Below are 23,220 nucleotides of genomic sequence, written 5' to 3' on the forward strand. Positions count from 1 at the left end.
TTATCAGAGTTGTTGAGGAGAACGTAGAGTAGATTTCCAACCTGTGCAGGCCTTCTGGGTTTATATGCGTTTGACTACAGATGTAATCCTTGCAGTGCCATCAGTAGCCTCCCTGGGAAAGACCCAAAGTGGATCAGAGCTGGGGACCTCCTGTCCCAGATGACCACTGAGCTGTACATAAGTCAGATTTGTAATAAGTACATTTGCAGGTACTTATTATTCTCCACAATAGCAATTCTCTACCATCTAACTTTTATACTCATGTAGCATTCAAGATGCTTTCCTGTCTAATGTTTCCCATGCCCTGGGCTTTGGGCTGAGAAGGCATGGCTGTGGCAGCCACATTGTGTAGAGGGGCAAGCGGGACACCTTACCGATGGTCTCCATCGTGTCTCTCTCTTCGATCAAAAGCTGAGCTCTGGGGATGTCAATGTGCATTCTCAGGGTCTGCTGCTGCTTGCTCAAGGTGTCTGAAGTCCGAGTATTCTTACTGGGAATGAGATGGGGGGACACAGGAACAAATCCAGTTCAATGTCACATTGTGCCACTTAGTTTATTGTCTAATTACACAAATTCCTTGAGGGGAGGGGAAGGGAAAAGTACACGATATGAGATATTTTTCTTTCATTTCATCAGACTGGAGAGGTTTAGAAAATACAAATTATCAATAGAGATTGATTCCATATCAATAGCACCTTCATAAATTTCCTATTTCTTGTGTAAAATCTAGATGAAACAAATGAAAAGCGATTTTAAAACCAACAACATTTTCATTGTCAGGTGTGAGATACTGCGGTGAGAGTGAGTAGCAGGTGCACAGCTCTTTCGCTGGATGGGGTTTTCCTAATGGATTCGTATTTATATCTGGTGCCATTTTATTTGTGTTTTAGTGACAAGCCACAAACCTTGTTAGCTTCCCTGACATTAGTTTAGTTTTCCTGATAGGGCATTTAAGAATAGAAAAAAAAGCAATGACTATAATAATTTTATCTCGAAATTTGTGTACCAGAAAATTACTCTTAGAATGAGCTGTTGTCTAAATGTAAATGAAAATAGGTAGTAAAACTGCTTGGTATAATCATATCTAGTTACAGCCCGTGGTAAAAAAAAAAAGATCCACATTGCACAAAAATCTAAAAAAAGTCAATAAAGGCCTTAATTAGCAATCCACTTTAGAAGGATGCTTGTTCAGTCTTTACAGAATTATAAGGATTTACTGGATGTTAAAATAATGTTTCCAGAAACATCCTCTAAGAAGCAGTAGTCAATTGGATACTTCAGTCAATGAGATCAACTATGGCGTCTATAAATCCAGCTCAACAATTGTCAAAATCTGTTTTGGGAAAGATTTCTGGAGCCTAGTTCACTCAATGATGGTTTATCTCTGTGTTAGTTACTTCTAATAGAGAACAAGAAAGGAGGTATCCACACTGCATCTCAGATACTTTCCCTTCCAGCCAAGCAATTCGCACGGAGTCCCGGGGCTCTGTCTCTACAGATCCTTCCTTGTCAATGGGGACTTGTCCACTCTTGAACCTTAATCATTCTAAGGCCAAGTTCACTCAGATGCCTCCCTAGATGTTTGCCTGATGTGTATACTCTTCATCTGAATATAACCAACGCATCCTGCTTAGGAGTTGACCTTGAACCAGATTTCTCGTCCTGCGACGCGTAACTGGGTTATGTACCTGGATCATGCTAATTACGCAGAGCCCAGATTCAAACGTTTTGGCCTGATTTTTTTCACATGGTCTCTATACTCTTTCAAATTACTTACTTAACTAACTTATTTTGTTTGTGGTTAAAAAAAGAGAGAGAGAAGAATGCAAAAGTTAAAATACTTGTATGAAAGGAAGAGCATCTTGGGTGTTTGGGGGGCTGCATTCATGTCATGCTTAGACAAGCTACATTTCCACACAAGCATATGGGGAACGACTCCTCTGTGAATATCTGCGAGAGCTGTTTAGAAACTTCACCGGGGACTTGAGCTTGTCCTTGCACCAAAAATAGAAGTGTGAGCTAGTTCCTTCTGCTCATCATGAATAGTGATGAAGGCAGTCAGCGGCTGCTCTATTAAATGGCGATGAACACCAAGCGCAGGCCATACTTAAACAACAACGAGGGGTCTGCTATCAGACTGGCGCAGGAGGCCAGCTAAACAAAGGCAGTGAACTACGGTGACTGGTACCAGGACTTAGAATATGATTAAACTTCAAGAACCAGGACAATCAAAGCTGGAGGTAAATTCCTCCTTCTCCTTGAAAGACTGCAGGAAAATGGCCCAAGAGATCTTCAGATTCAGGAGCTCATTGCTCTTCCCGCCCTTTGCACTTGTTCTCTTTGCTTAGAACACCCCCGCCACCTCACTACTACCCAGACCCATGTGGCCGGTTCCCGCCCTTCCTGCAGGGCTCAACTCAGACGCCATCCTTTCAACGGAGCTAGGTTGGGCTTCTCCCCATTCGCTGCTAAATTTTTTCTCCTCAGCACTCATTACTCCCAAGCATATATTGAATCAATTAAATATATTTAATTGATTTGTCTTATTCATTATCTGTGTCTCTCACTGGAATATACACGCTGCAGGGGCTACCTTCATCTGTTCTCGTCCTCGTATGTTCCTAGAACTTAGGACAGTATTTGGCCATGGCTGGTGCTCAATAAATATTTGTTAAATAAATCATGTTATTTTGGGGGTACAATGTGAGCTGAGTGACATGTCCCTAAAGGCTTTGCTTTGGGGCAATGATAGTATCCTTCTCATTCTAAAAAGGTTAATAGGTCCCAACTAACTTGTTTCATTATGTTAATATTTGCGGTCATATTTGATAATCTATTGTTATATAAAGGATGCCCCTCAAAAAATATAACAATTGGTCATTAGAACAGCAGAAAACCTTCAAAAAATTTTGTTTGAAGAAATCTCATTTGTGACCCAGAAAAAGAGTCTGAATGTTTTCACCGTGGAAGCAAAACTGCATTTTTTGTATGGCATGGGATCATGCTAAATATACTAGTTACTATTAAAATGTAATCTTGGGCCACCCATTTGTTACCTGGTTGTTGGATTAAAATGAGTGGGGGAGGGGGAGGGCTGTTTACAAGGGGGAGTATTTCCCAGCTCAGCCAGTTAATCACCTGCAGTCACTACAACTCTGCAAAACCTCGATATTTCCTTAAGGTTGGGGGTGGGGGAGAAAACTAATAAAGATGTCTGTACAGCCTCTCTTTCCCCAAATACGATACAGAGCATTCCTTAAGTGTAGAGTAACAGTCAGATTGTTAGGAACATAGCTCATTCTAACACTTGAGTGAGTGTTTTTTTATTATGTGTATAAAGACATGGACATTAAAAAAGCTAAAGTAACTTAACCTCTCAGATTGAATCTTCCTCAGCTTAAAACCAGCTCTCTCACTAACACTAATCCTCTGAGCTTAAACACGTATTGGTTAGTTTTTTAGAGCAAGCCAGTCTCACCTCTTAGAAGGCTGGCATGTTTTTTAAAAAAAATAATAATCTTGCCTAAACATATAAAAGGACAATCCTTCTATGTGGATGTGGTGGATGCAGTCTCTCTTCTCTGGGGTGAAATGGGCAGATATCAGGAAGCAGGAAGCACAGCAATGAGAGGTGACACCATGCACAGGGTCCCTTAAGGGTCCATGCTGTCTGTGTCCTGCAGTCCCATGTGACTTCCTGGCCTGGGACAGCTAATCCTTCTGAAATACGCTGATACTTCTTGGTGGAACATGGCTGGAAAATAAATGTTTCGTCCACTTAGATCACAGAATGATAAAGCTAGGAACAATTTTGATTTTCTTGTATTTTAGATGAGGAAAGCATTTTGCCACACAAAGTGGCAAAATGACTTGCCTAAGATCAGAAAACCAGCCGGAGGCCACAGGAGGCTTAGAACATAGGCTGTGGGTTCCACGTTCTCCTCACAGCACCAGGCTGCCAACTACTCAGGCTTCCAGAGAAAACAGCAGCAAAGACAGGGACAGCAATTCAGTACCCTCTGTGCCAATGGAGATGACTCACCTGGACCTCCTGCACCACACTGGAAATAGGGTTGATCCTAAATTGACAAGATGGCTGACAAGGTCTTTGGTTGCTTGACCCATTCACCTGCCAGACTTAGACTGAACCAAAGTTTCATGAGTAAAAGCTTTGCTTTTACTTCTAAATTAATCCCATACAAACCCAGCTATTCCAGGAGCATGGAAATTCTCTTCCTTCTCAATCACTTTCACTCTTTTAAGGGAAAATCGCATTAACTAGTGTAAGTGGTAGTGATTACTGGTTTTACTGTTCTTAATTTCATGCTGACAACTGTCAACCTTGAAGACCACAATTGATTCCTGCTCCTATCAACAGGTAGTCTTCGAGGACAGTGATTGCCCTATTAATAGAGAATGCTTTCTAATGTCTTGCTCAGGGGCTAACGAGGAGTAGGGACGCATTCTGGGATATCAGGGGAAGTGGAAAGCAAGTCATCCTAACAGAGGAAATGCTGAACATGTCAGAAAACAGCACCCAGCCTCGCGGCCTTTCGGCGAAGGCGTGGTGGTTTGGGAGTGGACGGAGGAGGGGCAGGAGAGGTGGCAGGGAGCTGGGGACAGGGAGGGAATGGGGAGGAAAAGCGTGGGGCCCAGAAGCTCTCTGGGGGGCTGCAGGAGCCCTACTGGGGGTGCAGACTGGTGAAGTGGGGTGGAGGTGGCCTAGGGGCAAGGGCTGCCGTGGTGAGTGTAAGTCACCCCAGTCTGAAGGGCACTGTGAACACCTCCAGCACCTTCCTTACCTGGCCTGTGCCCAGTGTGGCCAGGACCTTTCCGAGAGACATCTGAAAGCCAAATTTTATGTGAAATTGCCTCATTTTAAAAGTCATCAACTTTTTTCTATTTTTAAAGTCTACATTGGCAAATTTATTTTATTTGGGAGATTAGTCATTACAAGCCCAGTGATTCTGGCTTCTTTATCTGTTTTCCAGATGTTTTATCAGATCCGCTCAATGCAAGTGCACCTGTGTCTGGATGTGCTCCACGTGATCTATAAATGTCCTCACGCTTGCTCAGCAAATGAGTACAGACTTCCACCAGAGCCTGGACTCCAGGCGTTGCATACAGATTTTTGTAATCTCGTAAATTTGGTCTAGCGTGGTTAGATACCCACCATGAAGGAGGATTGTACAGGCTGTCTGAACCTCTTTGCCTCTGCTCTGAGCTCAAGATTCCTGCCACCACTTGTCTATTTGACACCTCCTCTGGATGCTTAAAAAGAATCCCAAATGCAACATGACCCAAATAGGTCTTTTCATTCTCATCAACACCTCCCTGCAACCCAGCCCTCCAAAAGAACAAGTCCATACCCAGCCTCTATCTTCCTAATCTTTGTAGATGGCACCAACGTGCATCTAGTTACTCTCACCAAATGTCTTTCAGAGTTATCCTTGATCCCTCCGTATCATTGTTTTACCTATGATTCACAGTGTTTTAAAATACAAGATGGCCAAACAAAGATGTCTGTGGGGATGCAATCCTTGTGCCAATGGTATTTGATTCTGCCTTTGATCTTCAAACATGTTGGTGATACGGGACATGGGCTCTTTGTGAATAACAAAACAGTACTAATTTTATATGTATAGCTGGGGGAGGAAGGAACAGCACACTGTGATGGGGATGGGCGTGGGAAGGGACCCATCCTCTTCCTCTCCCACACAAATCATCCTAAAATGGCAACATCAAGTTCACCATCAGGGTCCCTGACATTTTCCTTACTTATTTCCTTGTTCACTTTTCATTTAATCATTACACTATGAAAGCCTTAAAATACAAATATCCGGGTGAGGTAACATGCCGATCTATTAATCCATGAGTGTAAATGTGTAATATTAGAGTGTTCTGGTTTTTATGCAGTAAGGAGGTTGGACAGCATGAAGAAACCAAGTGTTTGGAGAAGGGGGTGAGTGGAAAATAGGGTTCAGGGACACGGGAGGAATGCACTCTCTCCTTGTCATGTCTTTGCCTCTCACAAACCCTGTGGACGTGCAAAAGTGAAGCTGTGAAGGGTGCCCTGTTGTCTTCCAGGTTGTGAAGCTTCTCTTACTCATTCAATAGCCGCTATCCACCCACCCCCACAAGAAGAACCATGCTGGGCACTCCTGGCAGTGGAACACGCAGGCTGTGCCTTGTGGACCCGGCAGTGAGTAGGCAATGGTGACAGGAGTGGAGGTTCCCTGGGGTCAGCACATTGCCTTCCAAGAGCACAGCCCGTTTCCTGTTGTGGTTTTCCTTTAACTTGGCTAACCGTTAGACGGAAGGCATGACCTCACAAGGAGTATATTTGGGTGGAAACAAAACGAAACCTGCTTACTTATAATGAGTCTCTTTCTTCCCAGTTTCATGGGAAACATTCCACTGGTTGAGTTTACCCAAGAAGACAACTACTTATTGCACATCTCAAAATATATCATTCAGTATCTCCATCTATAACGAGGCATTACATGGATATTTTGGAATGTAAATGGAAATTGTATGTTAAAGAGAAAATGTGTAGTCAATTTCAGACTGTCATCTTTAAAAATCAAGAAATCATCAAGGCGAGTTCAAAACTATTCTTTTAAACATGATATCTGGGGTGTTAGATCTTGTTCTTACCTCATGAGCATTTCAGCTAAACTCTTTGCATCTAGGGAAAGAAAGTTAATATTAGTACATGATAAATAACTCATTGACATTCACTTAGGCATTTATGGCAAATATTCTACAGTCAGATGACAATAGCCATTTTAAAAAGTAATCATACACCCAGATCACTACTAATAAACTACAGTTTTATGGATTCCTTTTTTCTTCCACATGGAACTTTTTTATATCTTTTTTTAAATTACAAAAAGATATCACAACTATTCTGTGGCCATAAAATTCTCAGACATCTATTAAAGGTTTTATTACAAGTGATTTATTAGTCACTTCTAGAAAACCCAATTTTATTTTCAGCAGTGAGAAAATTAACATTTTGAAAGTAAGTCATTTATATTGTACAACCCACTCTTTTTATTATCAAAGTATCAGAATTAAAAAGCTTACGACACTGTAAATCACTTACAAATTGCATTATTATAGAGCTCTGAGTCCCTTCAGTTGATCAAATAATTGTATAATAAATGACATATCACTGTTTCTGGAAACTTAGAAGTTTATTACAAATTCACAAATAAAAACTGTATTTTTTTTCTCTGAGGACATTGTTTGCCAAGACCTGACTACCACTCCTGACAGAAGAAATCCTGCCTAAAAAAGTTGTAGAAAAAAACATCTACTTTTCTGGTGGCACTGTTTTATAATTCTCATTTAATCTTAAAATATAATTTATTATTTTTACACATTTTGTCCTAGCAAAATGAATGTTTTCTTTCCTAGAACACAAAAGCCTTCTTTCTGTTTTGCTTTCATTGCTCTTTAAAAAGTCTTGATGCTAAGTATGCAGTTCAGTGCATAGAACTTTCTGGAAATGGACTCGGCTGACTGTATGACTGGCTCTGTAGTGAAGAAATATGTTGGAGCATTTCCATCTCATTCCTTTTGGGGCTGACATTTAAAAGCAGGTCAGGGGGCACATGCTGTTGCCGCACAATGTGGGTGGTCCCAGAAAGACCACCTGGAGGCTGGTCCCCTTGAACCTGAGCTCAGTTACTCACGTCGTCGGCTACGCCAGTTCCCATTGGTAACCTCAGAACTGGGCCTGGTTTTGTGCACAGATGGGTTCAGTCTGGAAAATGGAACAGGTCCTGTCTACCCCACCCACATGGCAAAGCAAAGAAAGCAAAACAGCACTTGATTTCTCAGTTCATGTCTTTATATTTATCCGGAAAGACAAAGTAAATATAATGCATTTCCTCTCTCCTTGAATGATTTAACACTTACCAAGCAAATCTGTCTATATTGAATGCTAGAAGCTTGGGATTAATTAGCTCCATGTAACAACCAAGCAGGGCTAGTGCAATAGTCCAAAAAAGAAGAGAAAAGTTCTGAGGATTAAACATCTTGCATCACTTCACACATTGAGGGTTTCTCAGACTCAACTCTCTTTGGAATTGACTGCTTTCCTTACTGTGCCCAGCACAATTCCTCCCTTTTCTGTTCTTGGTCAGCCATCAGTTCTCTCTCCTGTGGTCTGCTCCTATCCACCACCTGGGGAACTGCAGAGTTGCACCGCAGCACGAAGCTGCCCACGGCACTGACGAGCTCTGACGGCAAATTCCCCCGGCCATCCCTAGCAGGCGTCTTCCTGGAGGTCAGGCTCATCCTTGGGCTTGGCCCAGAGCCATTCCAGACAACCCCTCCCTGTACTTGTCACTTTCTGCCACTTCTGCAAGAATCAGAGCCCTACCGGGTGTGGAGGGCTTGGGGACAGGAGCTGCAGGGAGTCCAGGAAATGGGCAAGACCTGGGATGTGCAAGGCTGGGTGTCCGGTGGCACAAGTGACAGGAATAGCGGTCTAGAAAGACATGGAAACAGCATTTGGGGAGAGCTGAGGTGTCTGGTTTCAAAGTCGGAGGACGTTAGGTGATCTGTTCAGAGGCACATTTGGAATCATGTTTGGGAGTGATCCCAGGGCTGAGAAGAGGCCTGGCGTTAGTCATGCTCACATCGGGAGAGCGCAAAGAGGGGATGGCCAGCTCTCACCTGGGACACACTTTTGTTCAGGGGTGAGAAGAGAATCTGGGATAGATTTAGAAAAATTTTTTGAAGTCCTGGAACCACAGAATTTTAAGTGCAATAAAGACTTTTCAAATCAGCCCCCTAGTGAATGTTGGAATCCCTTCCATGGAGTCTTAGACAGACATGAAAATGTGCTCTGTCTGCACGGATCCAGAGCTCGAGCCATCGGCCACTTCAAAGAGGGGGTCGACGCTGTTGGCGCACATCAAGTGCCCTTCCTCTCACTCCCAGCACTGACCGGCCTTCCAAGCATGCGGGGCTCTCACCTCAACACGCCCCCACGGAATCTCCCTCAGTCCAAATTTCATATACTAGTCAACATCCTCCTCCCTGGTCTGCCCAGCTCCAGCCTTTCAGCTCTCTGAGTGACACCCACACTGCAGGAAGAGTGACAGCTCTGAAACCATCCTACTGAGTCACACCTGTACCTGGAAACTTTCAAAGGGACCTGGCTGCAACAGCACTCTCCAGCACAGAGCACGGCCTTCCATGCTGGTCCTAGCTGTCTGCTGGCCTCTTGTCCCTCACGTGTGACCTCCAAGCCTCTCTCTGAGTTTCCTGCACTTGCCACTTTCTGCAGAGACCCCCACGATCTTGCTCCTGCAAGGGCCTCGGTTGACCCCACCACGCATGCAGACACACATACTCTGTGCGCCCCCCTGGCCGCTGCACTGCAGCTGGCACTGCCTTTCCAGCTCATGCTGCCACTGCCCATTTTCAGGGCCCTTGGTTCTCATCTCCAGGCACAGCCCAGCCCCTGGTATACAGACAAGCCACACAAAGATTTCCTCAGGACACATTGAATTGTGAGAAACATCTCCCTTCTCTTGTGTCACAATCCCTTGATGTAATTTCCACCTGTATACGATGATGGCACTTCCTGGAGCCATGGGCAAGCTATGCGGATATTTCCATGTAGCTGCCATTCCCTTGCTTGGCCTCAGCTTTCTCTTTTCCAGGTTAAATTCTCCTCATGTGGCATAATTTCCAGGTAATTCCCTATTTGGACTTCTCTTCTATAAGAAACATGTGATTTCTTATTTCTTTATTAAGTGGGTCTGGGCACAGACGCTGGTAACTTTTGATATTCTCCTAGCACACCAGCGAGAGCTCAGTGCTCATTGTATGTGTTGCAAATGAAGTTTTACAGCTTATATAGAAGACTTCATAACTGCTCCCATTAAATTTTATCTTCCTGGTTCCAGACTTTCAAAAAATCTCTTAAAATTTGGATTCTTTCCTCTGATTCATTAGTTTTCCCACCTGGATATGTGTCACCTCTGAGATCCGATGGACCCGCCAGCGTTTTCAGCTATAGCTTGGAGCTCCCTCATCCATCAGCCCTGTCAAAATGCATAAGGCTCCTCCAAGCCTGTGGAGGGCCCTACCATTTCCTGATTGCTTGCAAACCATCCTTTCTGTAACCTTAACTAATTAGTTTCAGTCTATAATGTGCAGTATCTATTGTTTTGGGACTGGCTACAGAGTAGAGATGCTCTGTTCACAATGGGGTTACATCCCAATAAACCCAACGAAAGTTGAAAATATCACAAGTTGAAAATGCATTTAATACACCTAACCTCCTGAACATCACAGCTTAGCTTAACCTATTCTAAGTGTGCTCAGAACACTCACGTTAGCATACAGTTTGGCAAAATTATTATAACACAAAGCCTATTTCACAATCAAGTGTTGAATGTCTCATGTAAGCTTATCTATCGTATCACATATCAGTAGCCTGGGGGGGCGGGAATCAGAATTTGGAGTATGGTTTCTATTGAATGCCTATCACTTTTGCACCATAGTAAAGTTGAAAAATCTTAAGTTGAATCACTGTAAGTCTGGGACCATCTGTATAACCATTTTCTAATATCTCTAATTTGCCTTTGACTGTTCAATGGTTATTCCCAAAAGTCCTGGAATTGTGTCTGGAAAAATTTTATTCAGAACCCTAAGATGTTATCCTTGGGCTTCTTGGGACTGGAGTCCCACAGCACTTTTCTGATCCTTCCAGTGGTGTGTGTGGGGGGAAATCTTTCCCTTCCGTGAAGCAGCATTTACTGGTGTCTACATTGCACTACTTACCCTTTGGAAACTGTGTGATAGTTCTTTGCCAACATCATTTGCAAAAAGCAGCATCTCCACGCCCTTCATATGGCTAGTACTTAGTAGGTTTTGAAAGCACAAATCAATTTAAACTATCAGGGCTCTTATTATTTTCTCAAACATCCTGAGTTTTACTCCTCTCCCCATTTCTTTCTTTATTCTTTTCTTCCTTTCTCTTCTCCCTCCCCTCCTCCCCTCCTTCCTTTCTAAAATTCTTGGTCCACATTTTCTGGTTCCAAAAGCACTTCTCCTGGTGCACATCAAGCAAAGCAGATGTGGAGCTGCTCTCCTTTCTACCTGTCATATGTTAACATGAGAACAACGTCCAAAGCCTTGCTCTTCTTGCCCAGATACAGCTAATAGCCCTTTGTGTTGCCTGTCGCTTTTTTTCACAAATTTCAGATGGATATGAGATTTAGACTTTGTGACTTCTTTCCTGAAGCCCCTTGCTACTCCTACGTATCCACCTTGGCTCTGTGTTCCTCCTTTAATCTGCTGGGTAGGGAAATGAAGAAGAAATACCACCAGGATGGTCCAGCGATATTGACATGTGGAAGGATGCAGTTTCAAAAGACAACATTTGCTAACACTCTGAATGCACAAAGAGGGCTAAAAGTGGTGGCTGAAAGGAGAATTTGATGATCAGAAGGTAACTAATCAGCTGTCTTTAGGACAGCAGTTTCATTTGAGCAGAAGGGTGGAAAGACAGCATTCGGGCATGGAAGAGAGGTAATGTAGCTGAGCATAGAATACTCTTCAAAGTATTCAGTGGGGAAAAGAATTAGGAAGGACAGTAGGTTGAATATATGCAAACTAGAAGGAGTATATATATTAATATATATTGGGGAAGGCTGAGGGGTAGTGAATGTTGAGATAAAAATGAATAAACCACGTATTGTGATGGACAAACATAAAATTATAAAGTAGCTATTGATAAAATGTTAATGCATCTTATTCCATGTTTAAGTGACAAACCTTTTAAAGCTTAGTTCATATTGATGGGACAGCCTATTTCTTACTTGCATGTTCCAACATCTACAGAAGTTTCCTGGAAAGAGGACAGTGATCCAGGCTCCCCCTCTAGCTCTGTCTCAACTCATGTGATTTTAGAAGAGCTCTCTAGTTACTTTTCTGAAGCCTTTCCATTCTTCACTTTTGATGTCAGCAAAATGTGGCATCATAATGCCAAGTTCATACTCGACCTTTCTGCACAGCTTTTGAGAGACAGAAACAAGATAGTGTATAGAAAAGGAAGAGGAGCAAAAACAGAGGAAAACGTTGGCACTCTGTAGACGAATACATGGTTCAATCAATTCTTGGGCAAGACCACCTCCAGATGGATTAGGAGGACGACAGCTAGGTCTTGCCCAGTTCCCACGTTGTTTTTGCTTTTATCTTGGGTTTGCACATAGCATGAAGGTGTACGTCAATGAGGCAGCACATGCCACATGGTGACACACCAAGTCCCCGTGCCCTGCAGCTGTGTAAGGTTTGAGAGTCTGAATTGCCTTGTATTTTATACACCCAAATGTTTCTTTAAAAAAGAAGAATCTTACTTAGGGCCACATAACTATGTTTTCATGTCTGAAGTTCTAGTTAAATAAGTGGAATAAGCTTAGGTTGATACCTCTATTGGGCAGTCACTTGCACACACCCACGAAAATACATTTTGGGGGTGGCAGATTTGACCTTGATTTACCCTCCATCAGAAGCTTTTATTTGCAGGCTCCCCACACAGTCTCTGCTTTTCTGTGCAATTGAAATGGGTCTCATAAAATAGCTATTTTCGTAAGGGCTGTAAACCTGCATTTTAGTTTTTACAAGATCCCAAATAGCGCTTCCGATCATCAGAAGGCTGAAATGAAAGCCAATTTGAAACCCTGGCATTGTGTGTATTCAAAAAGAAAGCAAGCCATATATACTGGTAATCTGAGAAGACTGCAAGTACAAACACAGAATAGAACACCCAGGCAAGGCAGAGCTCCAGGGCCAGGCTGACACTAGTACTGTCCCCCCTGGACTGCCCACTGCCCATCCCTGGCCCAACCCAGTGTTCTTTTCTCCCCGCTCTCAGATACAGAAACTTTTTTCTACTTAGCTTTACCATTACAAGTTTGGATTTTTAAAAGAATTAAAAAACTAAGGCGGAAAGAAAGAGAGAGAGAGAGAGAAAGGAAGGAAGGAAGGAAGGAAGAAAAAAGGAAGGAAGGAAAAAGGGAAGGAACTAAGGAGTGCCAAGGGACAGGCTTCTAATGCCATCTTAACCACAGTTTGGGCATTTGTTAGCTTGGCAATGAAACCACTGGGGTGCACACTTCCTGTTCCTTCACTAACGAACAGCACATTTGCGGGGACTCTATCCATCAGTGCTGGGACATCTTTACTTACTTGGAGGCTACCTCAAGTGTAAGTGTCACTGGGCTCCTAGATGTATATTCCTGCTTTAGATTCCTGCTTTACCTTGTGGTTTTACAAATGAGGAGAGCGTTGGGCTCATTTGCAGAACAGCTAAATGGCTGCTCAGAAGCTGTGACGACTCCTCACTGCTCACCCCTTAAACTGTGCCCGCCCAGCACCAAAGCCCAGATGCTCTCTGCAACGGTCTTCTGGAGTTTATCAGTTTTATAATATTAATCCATTTCAAAGCATGTTTGAAATAACAAACACATTTCTGATCAAGAGAAGAAGGGCATTTTACCATAAGAGCATGATCAAATTTTGTATCACTCATTGATTTTCATCTTTAATTTATTTGAAGTCTTGGAACCTGGGGGCTGGCATTGCCCATACTGACTGGTGCAGACAGAAGCTTGCACCGTCTTGAGCAAATTCATACTAAAGGAGGAGGCTTGTAGAAATATTGGAGCTGATTACTAGATACGGGAATCACATTCTTATAAGGTTGGGGCTTCTGGAATGTCAGGCCCAGGCAGTGACTTGCCCTATAACCTTGCACTTGAAAGGATCTAGAAGCTGGGTGGAAACGAGGGCATCATTAAAAGCAAAATGCTTCTAAACTCCTGGATAAGGTTATAGATTTAAAAAAAAAAAGTAGCACTTGCAGGCAATTTAGAGTTTAGGAGGTCGCTATGCTCTAAAATTAGTAGAGTACTCAGGAAGAAAGAATATAGGTTGGCTAAACTGCTTCAGTCCCATTTTCTTTCTTTCTTTAAACATTTTTTTACATAAAACAACATTATATTGTATCCACTCAACTAGATTGCTTGTCTATATAGTAAAACATTCTGCTGGTAAACATTTTGGTACTTTCCAGCAATCAAACAATGCAATCAAACGAGGTCAATCATATGAGGTTGACCTTACATAATCACTCTAAAAACATCGTTAGGGACCCCTACAATACTTTTCTATAATTCGAATTTTCTTATTTACATGTCTGATCTTAACAGGTGGCTGCTCAGGCAATGCTGACACATTACTAGAAATGTGGTCCTTATTTTGGACAATTAAAATATCATGTGCTGCAATTCTCTCCGTAGAATCCGTAAATATATTTGAACTTCTTCTAACACAGGCACAGAGTCGTTGCCTTATGTGGGTCAGGTTGTAATTGGGTGATTCTACTAATGAACTCCGGGATGTTTAATAGATAGGGATCTATTACTTTAAGCTGCAGTTCCCCTCTGTGAGTGAGTTGGAAATATTTCATGTCGTTAATGAACATTTCAGGGCCCTGCAGGGCTAAAAGACAAAGACCCTTCTGGGGCAAGGCCTGGCCTTTCCTTGATTCCCCGTTCTGACCCCCCCGCTGACTGTCCTTGCAGGACTGCGCTTTGCACAGCTACAGAGACACGAATCTGCCCTTGTGACCCTTGGCCCACGACCACTGCAGTGTCCCCTTCTACAGCTCTGGAACAGGGTCTTAGAAATATGTTTTCTCCCCTGGACCTAGTCAAACTCCGGTGATCGAATAGAAGTGGTTAATAATAAGCAAATGTTACTACTGGAAACCCTGGCCCCTGGTAGATAAGCTGCAACAATTTGTTGAATGGATTTATTTCAGTACGGCCACACTGACACTTGCCGTTAGGAAGTGGTATGGAATTGAATACCTTTGCATTCTTGCTGTCCTCTTTTCAGATTCCTGATTCGAGAAGCCTTTATTATGCATGCACAAAATGCAAGACGCAGGTACCTTGGTACCACGGCAAGCTACTCCTCTGGAATTCTTTGCTCTTTAGCCTCTCACATGAAAACATCCTCTTTGCCACAGTGCTTATTTTCTTCCTGCTGAAACCTTTGTGTTGATGCTACCCTTTCTCTGGCACAGAGAAAATAAAACCATTTCTGGGGAATGAAAGACCAGGTGCTCTGATGTGATGTGTTGCTTTCTTCACCAAACCCAACTAAAGGATGCTAGTGTCTAGAAGTAGAGACGCCAGAGATTAAAATGTTTCCTGGACATAGCCCTTGCAAAGCAAGGAACTATTAAAAGTGGAAACAAAGGATGCGTGGGTCTTCTGTCACCCCAACTGAAAGGCATCAGTAACAGTCAGCAGCATCCCTAACTAGAGATGCCCTTGGCAGGGACACACGAGGTTACAGTGCTTAAACTATAAGCAGAATAGGAAAAATGAAACAGTATCTGAGGAGGAAAGAGCAAGCAGTACGAGCCATGGATGAAAAGAAAAAGCAAATCTGAGAATGGGTAGACTACTGGAAGGACTGCCTAGAACCTTAACCTATTTGATGCCAAACTTTTGTGATTAAATAGAAACTTTTACAGTTGGTTTTAAGAAATGTTATATGGACAATCTAAAGCCTCCTAACCGAAACCAGTTAGATACAGGTATCTAAAAGCAACAAGGACAGACCCTCTTGCCACCTCAATAACAACTGCCCTGAAGTCTAGGCCACTGGATTCCACCACCCCTGAGAGAGGATTATAAAAACATCCTTTTGGTAGTTCAGTGATGAGCACATGTGAATGGAATTCAACACAGTCTACTTAAAGCTGAACTTCTCCAACACATTGGCAGTGCTTACTTTTGTAGTACTACTTTATTTAGCATTTGGGTAGCCTCCCTTTTTCTCTCCACTTGGGATTGATCCATCCCTCTTTTTCACTTACGTAGAATTTGTTCGAAGTCCTATTTTAGCATTCATGATATTTTTTGTTGTTTTGTTGGTAGCTGTTTGTGGGCCTACCTCCTACACTAAACCTAGAGTTTAGAAAGCTCTTTCTTTTCATGTTGGTATATCAAGCACCTAGTACGGCACACAGGATACAGATATTCAATCAAGCAATGTCGAAAAAATTTGAAGATAATTGGTTAGCATGATTGAGAAAGAACATGTCAATGAGACTGATGGTTCATCTGAATTATTGGGCTGCAAGAGACTTAAATGGACAGACTATTGATTGTAATGTACAGATGGAGAGTGATGTACTTCAAATATCTTAATTTGTTAGCAGAGTGAAAGCAAAGTGATAGTAAAATGTATCTGAGTCCCATGAAAAGGACTGCTCTAATGGGATTATGGTCAAGTGGAGTATTTACAGAAGAGGTCGACGTTTTCTAAATATATCAGCAGAGTTTGGGGATAGTATAGTATATTTTAGAGGACGCGCTTCCAGACTTGCTCCTTGAATGTAACTTTGAAGAGTAGTAGGGATACAGCGTATCAACGCTCTACACTGCACTGATAGTAACGTGCAAATACCTTGTATATGCATTTTACCAAGAAAGTGGGTTGGTTAAATACTGTCACCGTAAAGGGCAAAGGACTCAGGAACATTTCTCCTGCATAGTTTTTGTTTAGAAGAACTCCTTGTTCTCACACTGTAGAGCAGGGGCAAGTGAGGGCTGCTGGCCAGAGGCCGAGAATAGCCTCATCAGGCAGAACGACAGAGCCGGACGCTGTAATCATGGGGTCTGTTAACAATGGATCTCATCTGCCTGGGTTCTCCACCGTCCATTATTTTTTTTCTTAGTTCGACTGAAACTCTCACACTGGGCTTCAGCTCAAATTTCTAATTTGGGAAAGCGCGTGTTGTCTGCCTCTCAATGCTTTCCCAGGACCATAAGCCCTCAATTTCCGCTTCCAGGCAATGAAATAATTCTCATTCCCAGAGCAAATCTGATAGGTCTTTTCAGAGAAAGCCATAATTGGTGGCTTTGCTGGAACCACTGAAAATTAAAGAGAGTGGGGTTGAAAAACCCATGTGAAATTAATTTTCTTTGCCTACCGACAGCTAGGATTTAGGGGACATGCCAGAGGTTCGCTTTCCCTCGACTTCTGATTGACTGAGACAGGAACATTTTTGCTGCTCTTCCCTAAGGTGCTAGAGTCTTGCTGAAGGACCGTCAGGGAATCAGGCAGGGACCTGGCTGGGAGAGGGAAGTGTCATTCCCCTCTGGGCCTGTTCTCTGGCTGTTACCTCTCCCGGTGGCTGCGGCTCCACGGCAAGGGGGCCTTTGGGGTGGACGCAGCTGCAAGCTCTTGACCTACCTCTTAGCCTCTTCAGCCTCTGCTCCCTCCGCCTCCTCCGCAGGACGAGCAGGAGCACGAAGAGCAGCAAGACTCCCACCAAGATACAGGAGATGGTCACCAGCATCTTGAGCCCTTCGTTGGTCGTCAGCCCTTCTTCACTTTGGACAACTGACTTAATGAGTGGAGGAATCGTACCTGAAAGCAGGGCCACGATGTTAGATGGCTATTAATTAATTAATAGATGGCCATTAATGAAGACGGCATGGCAGAGTTTTTAGGGATGAGGGGTTACAAAAATCGCGCTGTGTGATCCAAGGGTGTTGGAGGTGATGGGAATGAGAGGAACTGGTTCTCTAAGCCCTTGCTAACCTACTTTCTTATTCATTCCCCTTCCTTTGCCCAAACTTCCAGCTGACTCCACCGCACACCTTTGAAAGGGACTTCATTTTGCAACATACTGCTGGGTGCAGGCACTTGAAAGCATAATGCCCCGGCTTGGTACTCACAAAAGCCACATGCATTTACCCAGAATTAAGTGTCCTTTTGACTGTCACCCACAGCACAATTGATAGAGACGAGTTGAAAAATTGCACATCAGAAAAGGAACAATAGGTTTGGCAAATGGACAGAAGAGAGTCTGCAGGGAGACAGTACCAGATACACCGGCTTAAAGAAGCTTAAACCCCTTTTTATTTGGTTATCCTTTGGCTTTTTATCACAGGCGTAAAATGAAATCTGCTTTAAAAAACTGCCATTTTAGGGTATAAGCGCTACAGACAACTTTTCAAAGGGGACCAATCTAGGTCTTTAAAGCAAACTACTATTGACCAGGCAGTGTTAAACAGTGCTATGAAATGCAGATTATTTAGAGTCATAAGGAAATATTGAAGGGCAATGAACTCTGAGCTGTTGTATTTTAAGCTGCCCTCTATCCCGACGCTGAACGCGATGGGTGTAGAGATTTAAACACGGGCATCCGCTTTTTATGGGACATGTATTTTGCCATCCTCCATTATGTAAGAGGCTCCGTCCCACCGTATATAATGTAAAATAAGAGCCAGAAATTCAGTGCTTTAGGAGAAAGAATGCAAAAACAATATGATTTCCCCCTGAGCAAAGATGATCTTTATCTTGCATTTAGTGAGTAGAGCAGGGATAATAGACTCCCTAGTCCCTTGATCTCTGCTAAAGACAAGAAGAGTATTGTTCCAACTTTACAGTGTTTTTTCTGGAAACCCAAGTCTCAAAATGCTCAGAAACCAGGTAAAAGGCACTTAAGGGGTGGCTGTGACGAGGGGTCCACAAAACCAAGACAAAGACAAGGATGGGAGGAAACCTTTGGCTAAGGAAATGGCAGAAGAAAGACAGATCAAGAGAAGGAAGACTCCGAAAACCAAGTGATATAAATGCGAGGCTATTTGGTGACGCTTGTTTTCCCCAAAATAAAAAACATCCTTTAGGCAGATGTGACAAAAGAGATATTAAAACTATCTATCCATCAGATTGGTTAGAAGAAATCTGTAATCCCGTGTAAGGAAAATATACATAAGCATTCTTATTTCCTAGTGTACTAAAATCATTTAAGAGTTCAGAAATTTAAATGTAGCTCATAGGACTTTTTCGTAATTCGTGAGCCTGGATAAAGTGAGAACATTATATATTTTTTAGAAGACAAACACTTAACATCTGCAGAGCACTGCGTGAGTCAGAATCACAGTTTCGAATGCTGTACACAAGTAGCTGCTAATGAAATTATTAGCTGTGAGCACATCATTGGCGCACACCTCCAGCTGCGTGCTCTGACCGTTGCACTATCGCAGAGAAGCTGTGGGTCAGAGTGTGCATGTCAAAGGTCAGGACCCTAAAGTAAGAAATACACTTACTACCCAAATGTGTATGTGTTAACAGAGGACTTTGGTAAGTGTCAAAGTTCTTTATTTTGTAAGACCAAATAATAAATCCACTTTAGGGGGAGCAACCAAGTAGGCACTGCTGCTCTGCCCGTGGGGATGCTCTGTGACGGGAACACCTTTGAATGAAGTTGCTCACAACTGAGGGCTAAGTGCGAGAGAAAGGCAGCCCAGGAACAGCATCGGCCTTGAGAAGAAAAGTCCAGGAGCAGCACAGACTCCTCCAGGACCACAGACCAGAGCCGCAGCAGAGGCCAGGGCCTCGGGCCGGGGTAACCAATCCAGAGGGCTTCCCACTAAGGACCCTGCAGCCCTGGGACCGGCTGGATGTGCCGACGGGAGCCTGTGCTCTGGTGGAGGAGGACTCCGTGAAGAAACGGCCTGGGAAAGGAGATTCGGGGCTGGGTCTACCCTGTGTGCCAGAGCAGGAAGAGCCAGCTCTCGGCCCTCTGGGACATTCGAGGAGAAATCCACCAACTGAGGATCCCAGGTAACATCATCCTAAGCTCCTTTCGGTCGTTTCTGAGGGTCCTTGCATTTATGGCCACTCTTTTCTTAGGATGGTATAAGCCGCGCTCCAAGGAAGTTCCTGCTGGAGCGTTAATGAGCAGCATTCCAAATGCATATAGCAGAAGAGGCATCGCCCCCGAACCTGACTAACGGTGAATAAAGAATTTGGGCATTTCTCAGTTAACTCATTCAACACTGTGGTCCAGCCTGATCAGTGGGGCATGGACAGATGGCTTGGAGGGGAGCTACACCAGAGCTCCAAGCATCCTGAAGGATTGCTGCCAGTGTCACCTTGCAAGTAGAGCACCGAATTCAATCACTGCTGTTGCGAGAGTGAAAATCACTGCAAGGCTGCAGAAATCAGCATCAACATGCTACAACTGAGCACTTTCTAAAGTTCCCTCACTAATTAACATCCAAGGACGCACTCCCTTTCAGCATCAGGGAGCTGGGCATTTCTTCAGATGTCAATCAATGGCCTTTGATACTAGCAAAAAGCTTAAAAATTTAAATCACTTATTTTCAGTCACACAAATGTCAAGAGACACTTTGCCTGGTTTTCGGAAAGTTCGCACAAGCTGCGAGTGTGTGCACACGTGTGTGCATGCACATTGATATTCTACTGTCATTCTGTTTTCCCCAGTGCCCCTGCTTCTGCCCAGAGACTAGCATAAGCTCCTTTACTATGGAAAATTGTTTTTGCACATGCAGTTTAAGGGCTTAATGAGTGCAAAAAAGAAAGTTGTCATGTGGGTTGGGATGGAGGGAAAGGGTGGGAGACAACAAAAGCAATGTTAGCTCATGGTCATGGCACAGAACCACGTGGTCAAGACTCCTTTGGGAGTAATCACTCCTGCACCAAGATTCCCAGTGACATTCCCTTTGGCCTTCCGTCCCTTATTTCTGGACACACAGCCATGGTCATCTGGAGACAATGAACTAGGGAGCCCCACAGAAAACCAACTGAACACCCCCCCCCCACCAAATCTAATGGGCTCTGAGGGCACTGGTCACACTATGGCAGGGATGAGTGTTCCACGTGCACAGCCCCTGAGATGCAAACAGAAGGGCCACGGAGCCAGTCAGCTTACTGCCGTCGTAGTTGAGCGTGGCGAAGTTGGCCTGCTTCTCGGCACAGCCGGCGCTGTTGCACACTCGCATCTGCAGCTCGTACCACGTGGCTTCCTGCAGGTCGTACAGAATGTAGGACTTGGAGAGCGAGGTCCGCTGAGCCGTGGTCCAGACCGTGGTCCCGAAGGGCCTGTACTCCAGCGTGAAGGAGGTGATGGGGCAGCCACCGTCATTCCAGCCGATGAGGTTCAGCCTCACACGCGTGGTGTTGATGCTGGCGAAAAGCTCTTGCTCCTTGGAGAACTGGGGCTCTGCGGGAGAGGGCACACGGGGGTCAGTTCCTGGGGTACATGGGTGAAAGCCACCAGAGCCTTCCCACATTTCCCTCGGGCTGCCTCTCCAGCCCAAGTCTGGGTCACAGGCCACTTACAACTTGTCCGCTATTAATAGAGACCTTACGGACCAATGGGCTTTCTCCAACCATAATGGCCTGGGTGTGAGGGAAAATTGGGTGGGCGGAGGCTATTACTGTGTATCTTAGAGTTCCCTGAAGAGCAATGCTATTAATATTTCATGGATGGGTTTCCTTCAGAGTTCACACGCCGCATTGTGATGGGTTGACCTGTTTTCACTCTCACACGATGGACCTGCCTCAAGAGAGGACGGGTTGCATTCAGGAAGTACTGACAGATGTCCCTCAGTATCCAAACACGTGGTCCTGCAGCCCAGGGACCTAATGGATGCATTTCTGCATAACTCGATCCCTTATCATCTGAACACTTAACCACCTGTTATCCAAAACCTAGGCAGCAGGCCCAAATAACACCCTTGCCATCTCGGCTCTCACTCTCCCTCCATCCGAGCCCACCCACTGGCAGGTTTGGGATGGGAGGGACACCTGCAAAGGCCTTCTCTTCACCCCCTCACTATAGCCACAGAGAGCTACATCCCTCCCTCTTTCTGGCATTCCTGGGCTGCCCGCAAATTCCTCTTCTGAAAGTCATTTCCCTGGGGTTCATTGTCCACATATTAGATACAATCCCAACTCACACTGAAGTGTTCACGACCTACCCCAGTCATCTCCCACCTGCGAAGTGGGGACAATGAGGCAATGTGAAGACTATAGGAAGATGGGGGTGGGGTGACTAAGGGTGCCTAAAAAGGGCTAGCAGGGCAAATGTCACGATTCATGGCTGCCCACCCTTGGCACCTTCTGTTGGCCCCAACACCTTTAATTTTCAAATGACCCTTTTCTTTTTTTAAATTGCAAATGAAATAATAATAAAAAAAGAAAATCAGAATGCTGTCAAGGAGGAGCTAACTCTCTCGTTACACTGTAATGCTGTGGAACCCATGTTAGGAATAACAAAGTTCAAATACATGAGCAAACACGCGAACAGACGGCAGAATTTATTTACATACAATTGGAATGGAGGATTCCAATCCTCACTTATGGCAGGGACACGGAGGACATCTAGAAGCGAGGGAGGCATACCCACCTTTCCCTAACGTCTTTGCCTCTATGATTTCGCTGATGCGTCCGGGGCCCACTCCATTTTGGGCGGTGAGAGTGAACTTGTACCAAGTCCCACATTTCAGGTTTTCCAAGCGGTAGGAACGTTCGCTTGGGCTGATTGGAAAGCTCCCCCACTGCTCGCTGTTGTCCTCGGAGTACTGCAGAATGTACCCTTCGGAGGAGGAGAAACAGTCACGTGAGGCTCGTGTGCTCCTGCCAGAGGCAGACTGGCGACTGCATGTCGTGGGGGTAAAGGGATGAGAGTTCTCAGAATTGGAACAGCTTCAGGAGGGAGCATTTTAACGCTTCCTGATTCCGGGAAGTTGAACCCAGCCTGGGAGAAGCGCTGTGATGTATTTATTGGTGAGGTATTTGGGCCGCAGCAGATATTATTACTGTGGTGATATTGCTGGATAGTGTGGTGCAAATGCAACTGCTTTCTGCTCCTTCCCTTTTAAAAGCCATATTGGGCAGCAGGGAATAAACACTAAGTTGCTAAATAAATACTGGCCCTTTGGAGCATACGTGCCTGAATCCTTGGGCACAGACATAGGCTGAAGCTGAGCTATTTTTAGAGAACCAAAGCACTGAGAAAGGCAGGTGTTACCTGTGGGGTAGGGATCTCCTGAGCCAGCGCCTGGCCATATGCTCCTGGTCTGCCAGTCCACAGACACTAGGGGACTGGCTCCAAGTCCTGCAGCCACGCCAACATTTCAATGGTGACCTGGCTTCTCCTGCCTTTGAAAATGCCCTCCAGCTATTCACTCCCCAACAGGACCATTTTACCTGTTTTACAACAACTAACAGCAACTGTGAATAGTGATCACCATCCTGCACAGCGGATGGAGACACGGGGTCCAGAGCGCCAAGGCGCCCTCAGGAATATGCAAACCCCACAGTCGGCCTGAAGCCAGGCTCTCCACCCCG

At 44.4% G+C, this 23,220-nt stretch overlaps 1 protein-coding gene across 1 annotated transcript in view; it reads right to left on the reverse strand.

The window, feature by feature from the left end:
- Positions 1 to 23,220, reverse strand: part of DSCAM (Down syndrome cell adhesion molecule) — an 834,101-nt gene that overhangs the window by 28,392 nt on the left and 782,489 nt on the right. Inside the window, exons 24-28 of the mRNA XM_012640078.1 lie at positions 22,277 to 22,465; positions 20,798 to 21,088; positions 17,305 to 17,481; positions 6,658 to 6,688; positions 375 to 490 (exon numbers count right to left, since the gene is read on the reverse strand). Coding sequence (XP_012495532.1) covers positions 375 to 490; positions 6,658 to 6,688; positions 17,305 to 17,481; positions 20,798 to 21,088; positions 22,277 to 22,465 — 804 coding nt within the window. The remainder of the gene's footprint in view (positions 1 to 374; positions 491 to 6,657; positions 6,689 to 17,304; positions 17,482 to 20,797; positions 21,089 to 22,276; positions 22,466 to 23,220) is intronic.

This window comes from Propithecus coquereli, unplaced genomic scaffold, assembly GCF_000956105.1.
Source record: "Propithecus coquereli isolate 6110/MARCELLA unplaced genomic scaffold, Pcoq_1.0 Scaffold148, whole genome shotgun sequence".
In the NCBI taxonomy this organism is placed as follows: domain Eukaryota; kingdom Metazoa; phylum Chordata; class Mammalia; order Primates; family Indriidae; genus Propithecus; species Propithecus coquereli.